This window comes from Pseudophryne corroboree, chromosome 3 (assembly GCF_028390025.1).
Source record: "Pseudophryne corroboree isolate aPseCor3 chromosome 3, aPseCor3.hap2, whole genome shotgun sequence".
Taxonomy (NCBI): domain Eukaryota; kingdom Metazoa; phylum Chordata; class Amphibia; order Anura; family Myobatrachidae; genus Pseudophryne; species Pseudophryne corroboree.
This window is the reverse complement of record NC_086446.1, coordinates 487,384,121-487,400,547: the sequence shown is the minus strand read 5'-3', so window position 1 is coordinate 487,400,547 and position 16,427 is coordinate 487,384,121. Positions and strand designations below refer to the sequence as shown.

Sequence of the window (16,427 nt, the reverse complement as noted above, 5' to 3'; positions counted from 1 at the left end):
CGGGAGTTGCATATACAACAGGGAGGACCAAGAAGCTGCATGGCAATGCGGCAGGTAGCTTGAATCCTCAATTGCCCAGAACACCATTAGGTGATGTTGTCGACAGGGTTCATTCCGGAAGTGGATATCTGTTAGACAGATGATCTCACCCGTCGGGATTTATATCCTGAAAACTGGGCATTCAATCCAGAGGTGTTTCATATGTGAGTCCACAGAAGGGGTTACCCTCAGGTATACATGATGGCATCTCGCCACAGTTACAAACGCTCAGTATGTGTACAGAACGACAGATCACAAGGGCAGTGGCGGTGGAGGTGCTCACATTCGTGTGGTCATTCAGCATCGTGTATCTGGCTCCACCAGTTTCCGCTACTCTCTCCGTTGCTAAAACAAATCATAAGACAGTTCGTCACAGTCATACTGGTGATATCTCAGGGGTTTCCGAGAGCTTGCTTCTCGAATCTCCAAGGAATACTTGCACACGATCTTTGCCCGCTCATAATACGTCCAACCTGTTACAACAGGGACCGTTCTTTTACCCCTATTTACCTATGTACCGCGGCTGCGGTTGACGGGGTGGTGGTTCAGACCGCCCTCTTAAGAAAAGAGATAGGGCATTACAGTATCGGTTATACCAACCATGTTACGAGCTAGGAAGCCGCTTACGGCAGCTCATTCTTACAAAATTTCGTGTGTCTATATAGGTGGGTGTGAAGCTCGGAAGTTCCGACTTCATCTTTCAAGTTACCCGTATTCTGTTATTTTACACACGGGGTGGAATGGAAAACTGCATTTATCTGCACTAAGGGTGCAGGTATCTGTGTGGTCAATTTATTTTCAAAGACGTTTGACTCTATTGCGTCGGTACACACCTTTCTACAAGGTGTCATCAAAGTGCAGCCTCCATTTATCCCACCTACAGCGCCATGCGACTGGAAGCTGGGTTCAGATTTCTTACAGTTTTCAATATTTTGAACCCTTACAACAAATGGGGATTAAGTTTCTCACTGGGAAAACGTTTTTCTTCTAGCCTTAGCTTCGGCAAGGGTTTTGTTTTCACATTTAGGTGCCTTGTATTCCAAGCCACCATATTTGGGTTTTCTCATAACAAAGCAGAACTTCAGACGAATTCCGATTTCTTATTTTTCACATCAATAAACCAATAGTGGTTCCTGTGTTGACAGCACATTCTGGAATTCGGAATGTGGTACACGCATTACGCGTCTATATGTCCCGAACGTCTACAGTTCGTAATACGGATACGTTGTTGTTCTCTATGATGCTGCCAACTGGGGTTAGCCAGTTTCTCAGCAGACATTATCCAGTTTGATAAAAATGACTACAAGTCAGGCTTACTTTTAGGCTAAGTTACAGTCGCCTACGTCAGTAATAGCTCATCCCACAGGTTCTGTGGGAATGTCATGATCAGCTGGTCGTGAAGCGTCTACGACGCGGCTACATAGTCTTCAGTGCACACGTGTGTGCGCGTTTACACGTTATGAAACGGTTGCGGCATCAGCATCTAGCTTTGGCCGCCTACTGTTACAGGTGTCAAACAGCTCTCCCGCCCACGAGGGAAGCTTTGGTACGTCCCAAGAGTACTCCAGTGACCCCTAGTGGATGAAAAAGAAAATAGGATTTTGGTACTTACCAGGTAAATCCTTTTCTTTGAATCCATAGGGGGCACTGGACGCCCACCCAGAGCAGTTTTACCTGGGTTGTATTAAGCTCAGAGGAGCTTATGGTAACACATTTTACCTGGTTGGTATTAAGCTCAGAGGAGCTTATGGTAACACATTTTCACCGATGGGTTCAAATTATAAAGTTCTATCGGTTATGGTGTCAACTGTTTAGTTGACAGTAACGTTATGGGTCAACTTTGTTGTTGTCCGTTATGTTATAGGAATTCTCCATTGTCAACCTCTCTATATAGTTCCTGTTCGCTCAGTAAAAAACACTGAGGTCGTACACTGAGGTACTCTGGGATATGGAGGGGTGGAGAGTTCTAAATTTAAATATTCAGTGCCTTTGTTCTGCTACGCCGTCCATATCCCAAGAGTACTCCAGTGCCCCCTATGGATTCAAAGAAAAGGATTTACCTGGTAAGTACCAAAATCCTATTTTCTGGCGTCCTTCGACATCAAGGATGCATACTTACATGTTCCCATTTTGCCTCCTCATTAGGCTTTTCACCGGTTCGCGATTCACGACGCTTATTTCCAGTTCCAGGCCCTTCCGTTCGGTCTCTCTTCTGCTCCCAGAGTGTTCACAAAGGTCATGGCGGTCATGATGGCCCTACTTCGGAAGCAGGGTGTGACGATTGTTCCCTATCTGGACGATCTGCTCATAAAGGCGCTCGGCAGAGCTGTTACTTCAGAATATCCGGATAACGCAGGACCTTCTGATTCGCCACAGGTGAATCCTGAACTTCCCGAAGTCTCACTTATGCCCCTCACAACGGTTGCTGTTTTTGGGGATGATTCTCGACACGGTCCGTCAGAAGGTTTTCCTTCCTCAGGACAAGATCCTGTCTCTGCAGACGCTGGTAAGGTCGGTACTTCGACACCGTCGGGTGTCAGTGTATCTGAGCATTCGTCTTCTGGGAAAGATGGTAGCGGCGTTCGAAGCTCTTCAGTACGGTCGCTTCCACTCTCGACCGTTTCAGCTGTGTCTTCTACATCAGTGGTCAGGATCTCATCTGTTCCTTCATCAGCGGGTGACGCTATCTCCAAAGGCAAGGTTGTCGCTTCTCTGGTGGCTCCAGTCGGCACATCTATTGGAAGGAAGGCGGTTCGGAGTGTGGGATTGGACTCTCCTCACCACGGACGCAAGTCTGCGAGGCTGTGGGGGCAGTGACCCTCGAACATCGATTTCAGGGGCGCTGGTCGATCCACGAATCCGCTCTCCCCATAAACATTCTCGAATTACGGGCGGTATACAACGCCCTACTTCAGGCACATCACCTGCTGCGCGGTCGAGCGGTCAGAGTTCAGTCTGACAACGCCACGACGGTAGCGTACATCAACCATCAGGGCGGCACTCGCAGCTGTGCGGCGATGAGGGAGGTCACCAACATCCTTCTCTGGGCGGAGGAGTATGCTGTGTCCTTCTCGGCGATATTCATTCCAGGAGTGGACAATTGGGAAGCCAATTATCTCAGCCGACAGGACATGCACCCGGGAGAGTGGTCACTCCATCCCCAGGTGTTTTGGCAGTTGGTCCGCCGGTGGGGAAAACCACAGATCGACCTCATGGCGTCCCGCCTGAACCGTCAGCTGCCTCTTTATTACTCTCGAACGAGGGACCTGGCGGTGGCGGGTGGGGATGCCCTCACGGCTCCTTGGAATTTCCAGTTCATTTACCTCTTTCCTTTCCCGCTGTTGCCTCGGGTTCTGCAACGCATTAAGAGAGAAAATGCTCTGGTCCTCCTGGTGGCTCCAAATTGACCACACAGGGCTTGGTACTCCACCCTACACCTGTTGTCAGTGGCCGAGCCTGGGCCCCTGCCAATACGGGACGATCTACTACAACAGGGTCCTTTTCTTACGCAGGCTACGTTTGACGGCGTGGCTGTTGAGAAGGCCATCTTGAAAAGGAAGGGGATTCCTCGTACGGTTATACCTACTATGCTTCGGGCTAGAAAGTCAGTCACATCTTCTCACTACTACCGTATTTGGAAGGCCTATGGGGCCTGGTGTGAACGTCGAGAGTTTTCTCCTTCAGTTTTTTGCAGGCGGGTTTCTCGGCAGGCTTAAGACTGGGTTCACTAAAGGTGCAGGTCTCTGCTCTTTTGGTTTTCTTCCAGAAAAAGTTAGCCTTGCTACCTGAAGTTCAGACTTTCTTTCAGGGGGTTCTACGAATACAGCCTCCCTTTCGCCCTCCGACAGCACCGTGGGACCTCAATCTGGTCCTCTCTTTTCTACAATCTTCGTTGTTTGAGCCTCTGGAGTCGGTGGAGATGAAATATCTCACCTGGAAGGTGGTTCTTCTCCTGGCTCTCGCTTCAGCCAGACGAGTGTCGGAACTTGGGGCTCTCTCTTGTCGACCTCCTTACCTGGTGTTTCATGCTGATAGGGCCGAGCTCCGTACTCGCATGTCTTTTTTTTGCCTAAGGTGGTGTCCGATTTTCACATCAATCAGCTACTTGTGGTTCCGGCCTTCTCAGTGGACTCTCCGGATTTGAGATAATTGGACGTGGTCAGGGCGTTCAAGATCTATGTGGATAGGACTTCGGCTATTCGGAAGTCAGACTCCTTATTTGTTCTATACGATGCTGCCAGCCGTGGTTGGCCGGCTTCTAAGCAGACTTTGTCACAATGGATTCGGTTGACCATCAGACAAGCTTATTTGGCAGCTTCTCTGGAACCTCTGTCTTCAATTTCAGCGCACTCTACACGCTCTGTGGGGCCTTCGTGGGCGGCTGCCCGTGGGGTCTCCATGACTACTTTATGTCGGGCGGCTACTTGGTCGGGCCGACATACGTTTGTCAAATTCTACAGGTTTAACACTTTTGCGGCCTCTGCATCACAGTTTGGCGTAGCGGTTTTACAGGACTCTCAGCGCTCTCCCGTCCGTCTTGGGAGCTCTGGGACGTTCCCATTGTAACTGCGCTCCAGTGTCCCCTAGTGGATGAGGGAGAAATCAGGATTTTGGTACTTACCGATAAATTCCTTTCTCCGATTCCACAGGGGACACTGGACGCCACCCAGCACTGTTTCCTCCTTTTTTCGCTTAATGGTTTGCAGATCACTGTGTGACTGCTTGTTTGGTTCTGGTTTAACTTTTGTTAGGTTAGGTTCCAAGTTTGTTTCGTGTTATCCTGGTTTACATGGCGGTGTTAACCTCCTCTACTTTAACGTTAGTTTATTCCAGCTCTCCTTGGGCACAGTTTTACGTAGACTGGCTTGGAGGGGGACATAGTAGGGGAGGAGCTAGCCACAGTGTTTGAGTTTTAAAGTGCCAGCTCCCAGTTACTGCCTACTATCTCCCCATTGTAACTGCGCTCCAGTGTCCCCTGTGAAATCGGAGAAAAGGATTTATCGGTAAGTACCAAAATCCTGATTTTCTATGTTTTCCATTGTGGATTACACAAGTAGTAGTCACTCAGAAATTATGTATAGAATAAAATGTCTGCTGTGGCAGATATCTGTGTGACACATGTGCAACGGATATAAGGTAATGGGCTCCTAGAACGTTTTAGGGTCTGATTCAGAGTTGCAAGCAAAGCCAAAAAGCACACAACTGGGCACTGTTAGTGGGGCAGATATAACATGTGCATAGAGAGTTAGATTTGGGTGGGGTGTGTTCAAACTGAAATCTCAATTGCAGTGTAACAATAAAGCAGACAGTATTTACCCTGCACAGAAACAATCGAACGCTCTCTGCAAATGTTATATCTATCCCCCCTGCAGTGCACATGGTTTTTCCCATTTTTGTGTGCTTTTTGGCTTTGTTTCCAACTCTGAATGAGACCCTTAGTCAGTAGAAGGCTGACTCTCTTTGGATGACTACAGTATAAATATTCTACAAATGTGGGTAATATTACAGATGATTATCCCTATAGCTGATTTGGATGAAGCTGCTGATTGACATCTCTCTCTGCTGAGAAATATCAGCCAAATAATAATAATAGAAAACTGCTCTAGATGCACCGTTTATATGTTGATTGATTAGAAAATATGTATATTGAGGGCATTTAGCACATTGCTGCATATAGTTATGATGTCTCTGGTTTATTTGATTCTACAGTTAAGGAAATTCCCAAATGTACCCTTATTAAACGCTCGTCCATTCACCTACTAAGCAGATGATAAAACATGTGCTTTGCCTTCCCCATAAGGTACGGGTTCCGGACGCCCCCACACCTGGAGCTGAAAGCTCGGCCAAAGCTCGGAGAGAGGGAGGTAACTCTGGCTCATGTTACCGAGTGGATTGAAAAGAAGCTGGAGCAGGAATTCCAGGTGAAGATGCATCCTCCTGTCTGTGCGACCTACACTGACATTTTTAGCTGTCCACATCTTGTACACATAAACAATAACATATGGACCATTTCAATCTAAAAGTAGACTTTATTCAGCCTGGCTGCAGCATTGAAACATGGTAGCCTAATAATACTGGCATTCATCTTTACAATTAAAAATTTCAGATGATAGATCCACAAATAAAACAACATTATTCGACAGAATAACAAAACAAAAAAATGTAGGCGAAATATTAAAAAGTGCTGTGTTTATGCAACATGGCACATCATGTGAATGAATACACCCTGCAGAACCACGTCACTCACCTCAGGCTTACATGTAGAGCATGTTATATCAGATGTAATAGTTGGTTTTCTTTCCTCTCTTTCCCAATTGTAGAAAATATTTGTCATGCCAAACATGGACGATGTTTATGTGACAATAATGCACTCTGCCATGGACCCCCGTTCTTGCACAGAAGCTGAGTCAGAGGCGGCGGACGCCCCTTGAAATGTGAAGCCCCCCTGCTGTTTACAGTATTAGACTTTTATTTGCTATTCTGTTGTAAGCTGTGCTGTGTATCTCACATCACCCCACTGGATCAGCGAGACGGTGTCACTGTGGAGCTGAACTTGTGCAGGATGTGTGTGAAGCAGGGGACTGTGTCTGTTTTGTTCTTGGAAGAAAATTGCGCAAACACCATTAAGAAGTTATTTGCCTCAGTCATTCTGTCAGACATCAGTAGAGATCATACCCCAACAGAGATGTACTCGCATCTCACGTCTCTCCTTTGTCCATATTCATTCCTACAAGCCCTGCCTTCCTGAGAAATGAAAATGGCTGCTGCTTGGCAAGCTGCTGAACTTTACTTACAAAAAAATTCTATTAGAAAAATGGGTTTATAAACTACCAGCAATTTATCAGAGCAGGAAGTAACTGCAAAATAGTTTTCCATTTATGTCCATTTCATTACACCCACTTGTAGGACTAGGTAAGTCCCATAAATAGCTGTATTAAACACTTATGTGTTGTCAGCACATTGTTTTCAGACCCTTCACAAGGAGCAACATGTTTAGAGACAACTTGCCCCATACATCTGCATCATTGTTGAGAAATCAGAGTATCCTGGAGCTTGTGTTCAGCAGCTTCTTCTCAAATGTGATTTCAGTAGCAGAAGGGGATAACGAACATCCAGCAGTTCATCTCTAAATAGTGAAATGTGGTGGTCTTGGTTCCATGAATAACATCAGTTTGCACAGACCGGTCACCATATTTTGCATAAAGTAAGCTGGAATGGTAGCTCCACTTGTTGATAGAGGATAGGCCATGGGGGATTGCTCTGGATTTCAGATAACATGCCTGACTAGGATTACTCCGTCTTGTGTGGAAGGAAAGTGTTGGCGCTGTGTCACCTGTACTTGTCCCAGCAATACAGCAAGTGGTAGTAGATAGTCGGGAACACTGTAAACCTGTTCCTTGAGATCGTTTACTGTGGCCATATAAAACAGTGTAATGATTTTTACTAAAGTATAGCGTGCTGGGACGCCTTGGCCGCTCCTGCATCCTATTCACATAAAACAAACAAAAATAGCAGCGCTACAATCAACAGAATAATTAGGACTAAAGTGAAACAATCCAAATTGGTTATGAACATATGGAGATGAATGGACTGAGAATGGATGGGTACCAAAGTGTTTACTGGCATAAAAATACAAATAAAAATACATAAACACTGATATAGAAAAAAATATTAAAAACAATGACCAAGATCACCAAGGGGCTACTGAGGTGAGTGTCCGTTCCTTATTTTACGTGGACTTCAGATGAAAAGAGATCAAATGAACAGTAGAACTGGTAGCACAGTCCTGTTGGTGATAGTTACCAGAATGATTACCGCTGGAGGAGAAAGGAAACCTCTGGATAGCGTCCCTTTTTTCTGGGTGGAATCTCTGGGATCCTAGGTCCTCACCAGATTGCGGAGTCCTCAATGCTGAGTTGAAAATGTGGTATCACCGGTTGCATGTGTAGTTTGCTTGATCATCTGTAAATTGTCATCAAAGTCCACTAGAGGTCCGGATGTGGCCCCTGTAGCCTTCAATATATGGGTGATCTGGAATAAGCCTGACTCGTTTCGCTGCAGGGCCTGCAGCTTTTTCAAAGGTGATCTCAAAATCCTATTCACATAGCCTGATGTCTTCAGACAAATGATTTTAATTATGAAGAAAGCTGTTCATGCTTCCAGGTCTAACTGACCACTAGAGGAAGAGTTAAAATAAAATAAAATCAGCATGCAGGGAAGTAGAAGCTGCATTTTCTATTACAATTCCTGGATGGGGTTCCGAGGGTTCAGGCGGATAATTGGGGTACATACACTTACGTTCTTTCTGTCTTCGGTACGTTGTACTGACTACAGGCATATGAACTGTTAATGTCTGCGTTCTGTATCACTGCCCATTAACATTAGCTCATTATGATCAGCACAATCTGCCGCTGGCTCTGTGGGACACTGATTGCAGAATTGTGCAGATGATCCTATTATTGTTGATGAATGTTGGGGCACTAGTACAAAATGGCCGACTTAAATTTCTGCGTAGTATAGATGCTAACCACGCTGCTTTGACCAATAAGACAGGCACTACAGTGAAGAATTAGAAATGATAAGCACTTTTTAAAGGTTTTAACAGTAAAGCTTGGCAAGTTTCCCCTTTAGTTAAAACGAGGAAACTCTGCTGTAAAATGAAAGTATAGGCAGAAATAATTGCAGCACCATCTTGCAGGTGTCCCAGTAAATGTCTGCTTCACTTTTATACAATGACCAAATCTTTTCCTAGGCAAAATTACAGCACTGCCCGCTTCAATTACAACTTACATAAAAGAATAAGCTGCAACTATAGAAAATATTTTGGTGATCTGTACCCTATGAAGAATGAATTTACACTTCTAAAATGAAGATTTAATTTCAGTTTAGAGAATTACTCCTGTAATTATTTTTTATTTATTGTATAATGCTATTTTTGTGTGATATGTATAGAAAGAGCAAAAGATTCTTTATATAGTGACGTACAATCGCAAAGTCTTGTGCTAAATTAATGGTCTTCTGAAGAGTTTGTGATCGCTATCTAGCACAGCAAGTACAAGGAATCTTCTATTTGTGAAGCTTCTAATAGGGGAGGGGGCGCACAAAAAAGCTCACATTTTTTGTCTCCGGAGTTCTCGATCACTCAATCAAAATTTTAGCAGTGCCATGTAAGTGCAACTGCATTAAATGCATGAGGCAAGATGGCCTCCCTCTAGCCAGTCTTTCCTCCTGGTGCCATGGCGCCCTCTGCCCTTCCCCTTCTCCCCAGACACATATATTATTTTCTTACAGCTTTGCACATTTGAGTTCTGGTAAAATTGCCAAGTTTATTTTGCGCCTGTTGGCTGACATTTTGTTTACAGTAATGTCAGATATGAGAATAATTTTATCTGGATTTATTTTATATATATTTTTTAAATGTTTTCTAATTTTGTGTTAAAAACATTCATTTTTGTGCATTCTGATTTAGAGCTTCTGAATTTATAGATATATTTTCTTGTTCTCTACATTTAATTAATACATTTATCTTTAAACCTGTTACGTTTTGCCTATCCATTGAGTAGATCGGCAGTTCGTATTATAACACATTTGATGCTGGATGTCTCTGTGCTGTCAGTGGATTTCGCTGTCTTTCCAGTGTCCTAAAATTTGCCGTAAACTGTGAAGATTTCCTTGCGTAGGTGGGACCCTTTTGACACCACATCCAGTCTAAACCGTATTGGCCTGTAAACAGTCATATAAAGAATGAATGGGAGGGTGGAATATAGTAATGGTACTCCAGTTGCTTAAAATGTTGTTTGAAAGATTTGTAAAAATATTTTGTTCGACACAGCATATTTGTTTTACAGTCTGCATACGATAACCGGTACAAATTCCTGCTCATGGAGGGTAATTTGTCTTCAACATAGGGAAGAATTCATTTGAGGGCGATGGATTCACGACAACGGGATCTTGCTCAAAAGTGTTTTGCTACCCCATGGGGGTATCGAGCACTTTTGAGCGATTCGGCCGGGCAAAGGGTGCGAGTTTGGCTGATGTCGCTGGCATTTAAACGCTGCGACAACGGCAATCCCATCCTTCGACCTCAATTTAATTCCCCCTTACTTTGAAAGGTTGTAACAACAGTCTGACATGTATTCTGTAAAAATAGAATACTCAAAATAATGTGAGAGGATTTTTATAGAAAACAGCAAAAAAAAAAATTTTTCTTTTATGAAATAAATGTTCCTTTTTATACTTAGTTTTACACAGTATATTTTATGGCAAAGTCATATCTTCAAATTGTAAACTGCTCGATTTGTTTATGGGTGTATCATTTTATAATATGTGGCACTGAGTGTTAGTGAGGGTTGGAAGTGGAAATTAAGCCATTTTTTCCCAAGTATTTACAATTCTAAACGAAGACACAGTTAGGTGCTGTAGGTCCCGTGTTCTGGCAGACATCACCAATGGGGTGTAGTATGGTATGCCGGCGGTTGGGCTCCCGGTGACCAGCATACCGGCGCTGGGAACCCGACCGCCGGCTTACTGACCGTGTGGCGGGTGCAAATGAGCCCCTTGCGGGCACGGTGGCGCGCTATGCTATTTTATTCTCCCTCCAGGGGGGTCGTGGAGAATAAGTGTCGGTATGCCGGCTGTCAGGATTCCGGCGCCGGTATACTGTGCGCCGGGATCCCGACAGTCGGCATACTGAAGACCACCCCACCAATGACCTCATCCTGTTTTGGTCAAATGTGCTCATCTTTTATAATATAACACCGTAAATCTGAACTCTTTATGGTAGTCAAAACAAGTTCATCGTGAGAAAAGTGGTTCCATTATGAAATAGAATGAAATGTACATTTGTGATGTTTTCACCTCATAAAGATATCTCACAGTTTACAGCAAACCTATCAATGCACTATATATTATGAAGAGGATGGCCGCATGGACTCTCAGGTGGTGGTTCCACCTGGAGAAGAAAGGGTCCAATTCTGACACCTGGGAAAATTATTGAAATATGAAAGTGTATCCGTGTTTGTTGGTTAATAATTAATCAGCTGCTCCCCTGGTTTTTGTCAATGTTCATGTTTTGTCTGTCTCTGTTGTGCGCACAGCGCCCTCTACCGGTCTTCAGACTTTATGCACTAACGCGCCCAGCTGTTCTGATTCTGTGTTCACGCTGCACTTGGTCAAAATTGGAGGATAACCAAAATATGCTTGCTGTTTTATTAAATAAGTAAAAAATAAATCCAGATTCTGAGGTCTTTCTGTCTACAGTTAATTTGAAATATAAATAGATATTTTTTGGGGCATAAACCAATAATTTTATGCTGGAAAAGTTATAAAAATGTGTTTTCATACATACCTAAAATCCTCTACATTGCACAATCTTCTACATTACACAATACAATCTATAGGGGGATATTTATCGGGTGGTATTCATGTGACCGCGCCGGTCAGCTGACCGACAGTCACATGACCCCCTCCACCAGCCCGACGGGTCACTGTCCCGATGGTCGGCATGCCGACCAACAGGGACTATTTCCACACGTGGGTGTCCACGACACCCATAGAGTGGGAATAGAACCCGTGGCGACCGCAGGTCGCCACCGAGCCGGCAGCGTGGCGAGCGCAGCGAGCCCGCAAGGGGCTTGCTGCACTCGCCCCTCCCCGTCGGTATGCTGCCGGGATCCCGGCGTCAGTAAGCTGACCGGCGGTCAGCCGTACTACACCCTATTTATCAAATGTAGGAGAGAGCGATAAAGTACTAACTAATCCGCTTATGTGATTTTAAAGACAATGTATTATCCATCTTTATGGGGGAGAAGCGGTATCAGCGCACGTTATTTGCACTGTACCGCTACTCACCCATGTATGAATGTGCCGGTATGTGCATATTGGCGGGGGCAGTAACACTGACTCTTCCAACAGCTGCAGCCATCATTTTCGACAGCTCCAGGTGGCAATGCCCTATCTCCAGGGCTGTCCCTGGCTGTGGCAGGTGTCGGCTTCGGACTGCGCAGAGGATCTCGCGTGAGTAGCCGGGCAGGAAGACTCAGCACTAAGCTGATGCTCTGTGTGCTCAGGTGGGCATCGCCAGAGGGAGGAGTTTTCACTCCCCCCACTTTGGCAGACAAGATGTCCCTTTCTGCTTTGCTTCGGTAATGAGGCGAAGCAGGAAATGTTATATCGGCACGATCCATGCCGCTATAATACATTTACAGTACCTGTGGGGGGTTTTTCCGTCTAGCATCCATAAGGGATATTGGGGACAGATTAGCATGATGGCGTATAGACGGGTCCAAAGGAGCCAGTGCACTTTAAATTTCTTCAACTGGGTGTGCTGGCTCCTCCCCTCTATGTCTTCTCCTACAGGTCACTTTAGGAAAAAATGCCCTCAGGAGAGGATGCACACTCTGCAAGCTCCAGAGTTTTTCTTTAATTTCTTTTAAACTTTTTGTTTCTTTCGGTATGCTGTTTGAGCAACAGCATACCTGCGTGGTGGGAGTTAGGGGAGGGACGGTCACTGGCCTCTTGAGGTGCAGAGTCTCTTCCCCGCTGCAGGACCACCGTCCTAAGGGGCTGTTTGTTCAGAGGGGCATGGCGCCTTGGCTGTCATAGCCGCAGCATGCCACACACCCCTAATACCTGAAGGTGATCATCGGTCGTGAGAACACACTGGGGACCCCGCCCCCCCTCTGGTTCACTGTGCGGCAGAAGCGCGGATGAGGCGTACGGTTCCCTCCTGGGGGCGGGACCCGCTGTGACCCCTGCGTGAGACTGGCTTAATACATTGTACCAAGAACTTATGTGAGGCTACAAACATTTAGGACACATGGCTAGTATAAAGATTACACAGTAGCTCTGGCGCCTTAGCGGGAGGCAGAGCTACATTAGAGTGGACTCAGCTGCATTTTGGCACCTTCCTCTGCATAAGCAGCAGCAACCTCATACAGCTCCTCCATAACTGTCACATGCTGGATCACTGATACAGGGTGTAGAGGGGGAGAGCTGCTATATTGTGCACAAATATCATCCCTCTGAGGGATTTTTCGTTAGCTTACTGTTTGTGTTTATGTGAACGCTGACAGCCTCACTGGGGCTGTGCAGCGCTGGTGTCCTCTCTCCTGTGTCTCCTCTCACATGCAATAGGGCAGGCTTGTATTGTATTTCAGGCTGTGTTGTATGTGTATTGTACCAGTTTTTCTTCACAATGGTAAAACAGAAGTTATGCAGTGTGTGTAATGCTAGATTTCTGCAGTGGGGTACGCTGGTATTTCACAGGGAATAACATCAGGGTGTAGAGTTGGATCTTGATCCGAGGCACCAACAGACTAAAGCTTTGACTGTTCCCAGGATGCACTGCACCGCCTTCTCTATAGCCCCGCCTCCAGGCTCTGGAGCTCAGTTTTTAAGTTGGTGCCTACAGTGCAGGTCACTAACAGGTGGGGGCCGGGCTGCTCTAGGCAGCCCTTATAAGAGCTTTTCATGAAGAAAGAAGACTTCAAGGGCCACAGCACAGGCACTCCATCACCTCCCCCAGCGGCGCTGCATACTCCCGTGCCCTGGTTGCCGGGTACGTGCAGCGGAGGCGCTCCGGTCATCAGGCACACATTACTGCTGCTGCTCTCCTGGATCGCGTGGCCGCACTTCAGGGAGGAGGTAAAAGGGTCCCCCAGGTGGGACCTGCCAAAATCGCGATCTGGTCGCGGTCCCAGGAAAAGGACCATGCCGCTGGCGTGGACACTGTGGTCATGCAGGGACCCCACTATATCCACCAGGTCAGGGAGCACAGGTCGGATCTACTAAAATCCGTTTGTCATTGGCTCCTTAGTGGTGAAGTCCAGCAGAGGGGATAAGGTGCTGACCTGTGGCCCCTTCCCCAGCTCCAGACGCCATCTACAGCAGGTGTTCCCACCCTGGAGCTGCATCTTGTTCTCTCCCTGTCGGCGTTTGGGCGCCATTTCACAGAGCTGTGCTGATCCTGGGACTGCTGTGCACTGTCTCCTCTGTAAAGCCATCTGTCTCATCAGCGCTGTGCATTTACAGACACTTAAGTATTCTACATGTCGTTTAGACAGTGTTAGTTAAGAACAAGTGCATTACTATATGAATATTTAGTACAAGTATTCTGTGATATACATCCAGTGTTTACTGTGCATTGTTATAGATGTATACATACATATCTATATGCAGTATTACTAGTCCAGTGCAGTTTTGCTTATATGTAGTAATTTCTGCATTGTGCCTGTGTGTGCCTATAGCTGCTATGTGGTTTCTATTCTGTGTATCACAGATATTGCTATCACTATATTCTGTACCCTGGGGGGCTAAGTGCATCAGGGTCTCATATACCATATAGTGTCCCACAGGATATACTGTTTTGTATTTTTCACTGTGCGTTTGTCACCTCACACTGCTTAAATCCTCTGCTTGTGTTCTGCATTTGCGATTATAACACAGGGGGTTATTCACTGGTAGTGTGTTTTGTCTCGCTATATTGTACTGTTACGCCCTAAGGCTACATTCCCAATAATGTCTGCTACACCGGGCGGGAAATCCGCGGACGCTCCTGCTTCATGCAGTGCTGACGTCACAAATTTACCTGAGGAAAAGATTCCAGCTGAGGGTTCAAGTACTGGGTGCTCTGCACCTTCCAGTCAGCCCGCAGCACCTGTGGCAAATCAAGACCCACCTTGGACTGCTTTTTCAAATATGCTGACTATGCTTGTAACACGACTTACGCCCCCTGTGGGACCTCCTGTGCCATTACAGCAACATATTGTCCCTGTAGTTAATCCACCATGGGCGGATACTCAACCCAGTTACAGCAACTAAATCAGTCCTTGGTTAAACAAAAACCTAACCCTCGCCCTACTGGGACCAAAGGGTCATCTAAGCGGGCCATTTCTTCCTCACAATCCACTAATATTTCGGAAGATTCTTCAGATAAGGATGGGTAATATACTGATCGATCAGACGCTGATACAGCTGCTTCTGATGAGGAATCTACAACACAGGTTGATGTTCCTGACCTAGTGGAGGCTATCAAGCTGATTCTTCAGATTGATAATGAAATTGATCCTCCTGATACGTCTAAGAAACCTGATTAGTTCAAATGTCAAATACAAAGAACCAAGAAGAGAAATATTGGAAAATAGACTCTTTTGTGGGAGCACTCTAATTCAGAGGGTAAACTATAATATATGCAATACTGGTAAGAACATTTTTATTAAGTAAATATTAAAATTAATTTAAGGAGTAACTATATGTGAACAAAGTAGCTTCGCGAAAATATAGATGAGTTATATATTATTAGTGATCTCAAATATCACAATATGCGAGTTGCCGGAAGTTTAAAGTCTTGTGCTTTTGTCAACAAACCATTGCACAGTATCTCCCATGTGATGTATGACCATCATTTATTCTGCCAATATCCATTTCATATCATTATAAATGCAGAGAATTAAATAATTGGTCATCAAAATCCGAATACCAAGTGGCATAAGTGTGAGTGATACTATATCAGGCAGCCAATTTATTGCAGTACCAGGGTGTTCAGAGGTGGTCTCCCATCCTAGTACTAACCTGGCTTTTCACTACTTAGCTTCCAAGGTCAGAAGAGATTGGGCATCTCCAGTGAGGTATGACCGCAATTATTAGGCTCGCCTCTTTGGTCACTCCAAATATATGCAGCTTAGCCGCTATGTGTTATGGATTGAAGGCATGTATAACATAAATGTCACAACCATAAGAGATTACGTGCAGTAACCTGACTAATCAGCATGTGACACGGCAGCCACAGAAAGAGTACATCTATAGGTTAAGGTCAATTTATGTGGAGAAATTCACAAAAACCACGTACCATCTACAGATGGACTTGCCTTATACCTAAACATAGAACTTAGGAACACCAGTACTGCCATACTAGAATATAATATGTCTTAATTCCAAATGTAAGTATTCTGCATGAAACAGCCTACACAAAGGCTGGAAAAGACATATATAAAAAAAGCTACAAACTTAGACTGAGTGACCCCTCTGAACCACAGAGATAGAAAGCTATATCCCAGCACTTTATGTATAGAGCCTGCAAACGCTCATAACATTGTTGTGATTGAAAGAAAACCACTGCATGGAGCTCGCCAACAGGTCACTAATTATGACATCAAAATGACCCTCTATAATTATCAAGCCCGTTAATCGCTAAGATATTGAGCGTCAGAAAAAAATAACTAACTGAAGCAATTTGTTTTGGGCTAAAATTGCAAATCAAGTGATCTGGTCTGTGATGTGTCTATAATGCAGGCCACATTGATCTGAATCCCAGCATTGAGCACACCTTAAATAAGGATCCTTAATGTCCAGCTGACTGGAGGTTAGCTACAATATGGCCGGTATGAATG

General features: G+C 45.2%; 1 protein-coding gene and 1 pseudogene across 3 annotated transcripts in view; one reads left to right on the top strand and one right to left on the bottom strand.

Moving 5' to 3' along the window:
* Positions 1 to 11,269, top strand: part of TEX2 (testis expressed 2) — a 180,564-nt gene extending 169,295 nt beyond the window's left edge. For all 3 annotated transcript variants that reach the window (XM_063960910.1, XM_063960908.1, XM_063960909.1), the window contains exons 11-12: positions 5,840 to 5,960; positions 6,360 to 11,269. In XM_063960910.1, the coding sequence (XP_063816980.1) occupies positions 5,840 to 5,960; positions 6,360 to 6,470 (232 nt within the window). In that variant the 3' untranslated portion in view covers positions 6,471 to 11,269. The remainder of the gene's footprint in view (positions 1 to 5,839; positions 5,961 to 6,359) is intronic.
* A 4,290-nt stretch (positions 11,270 to 15,559) lies between these two features.
* LOC134897430 (5S ribosomal RNA) lies at positions 15,560 to 15,679 on the bottom strand (annotated as a pseudogene).
* Positions 15,680 to 16,427: the final 748 nt, after the last annotated feature.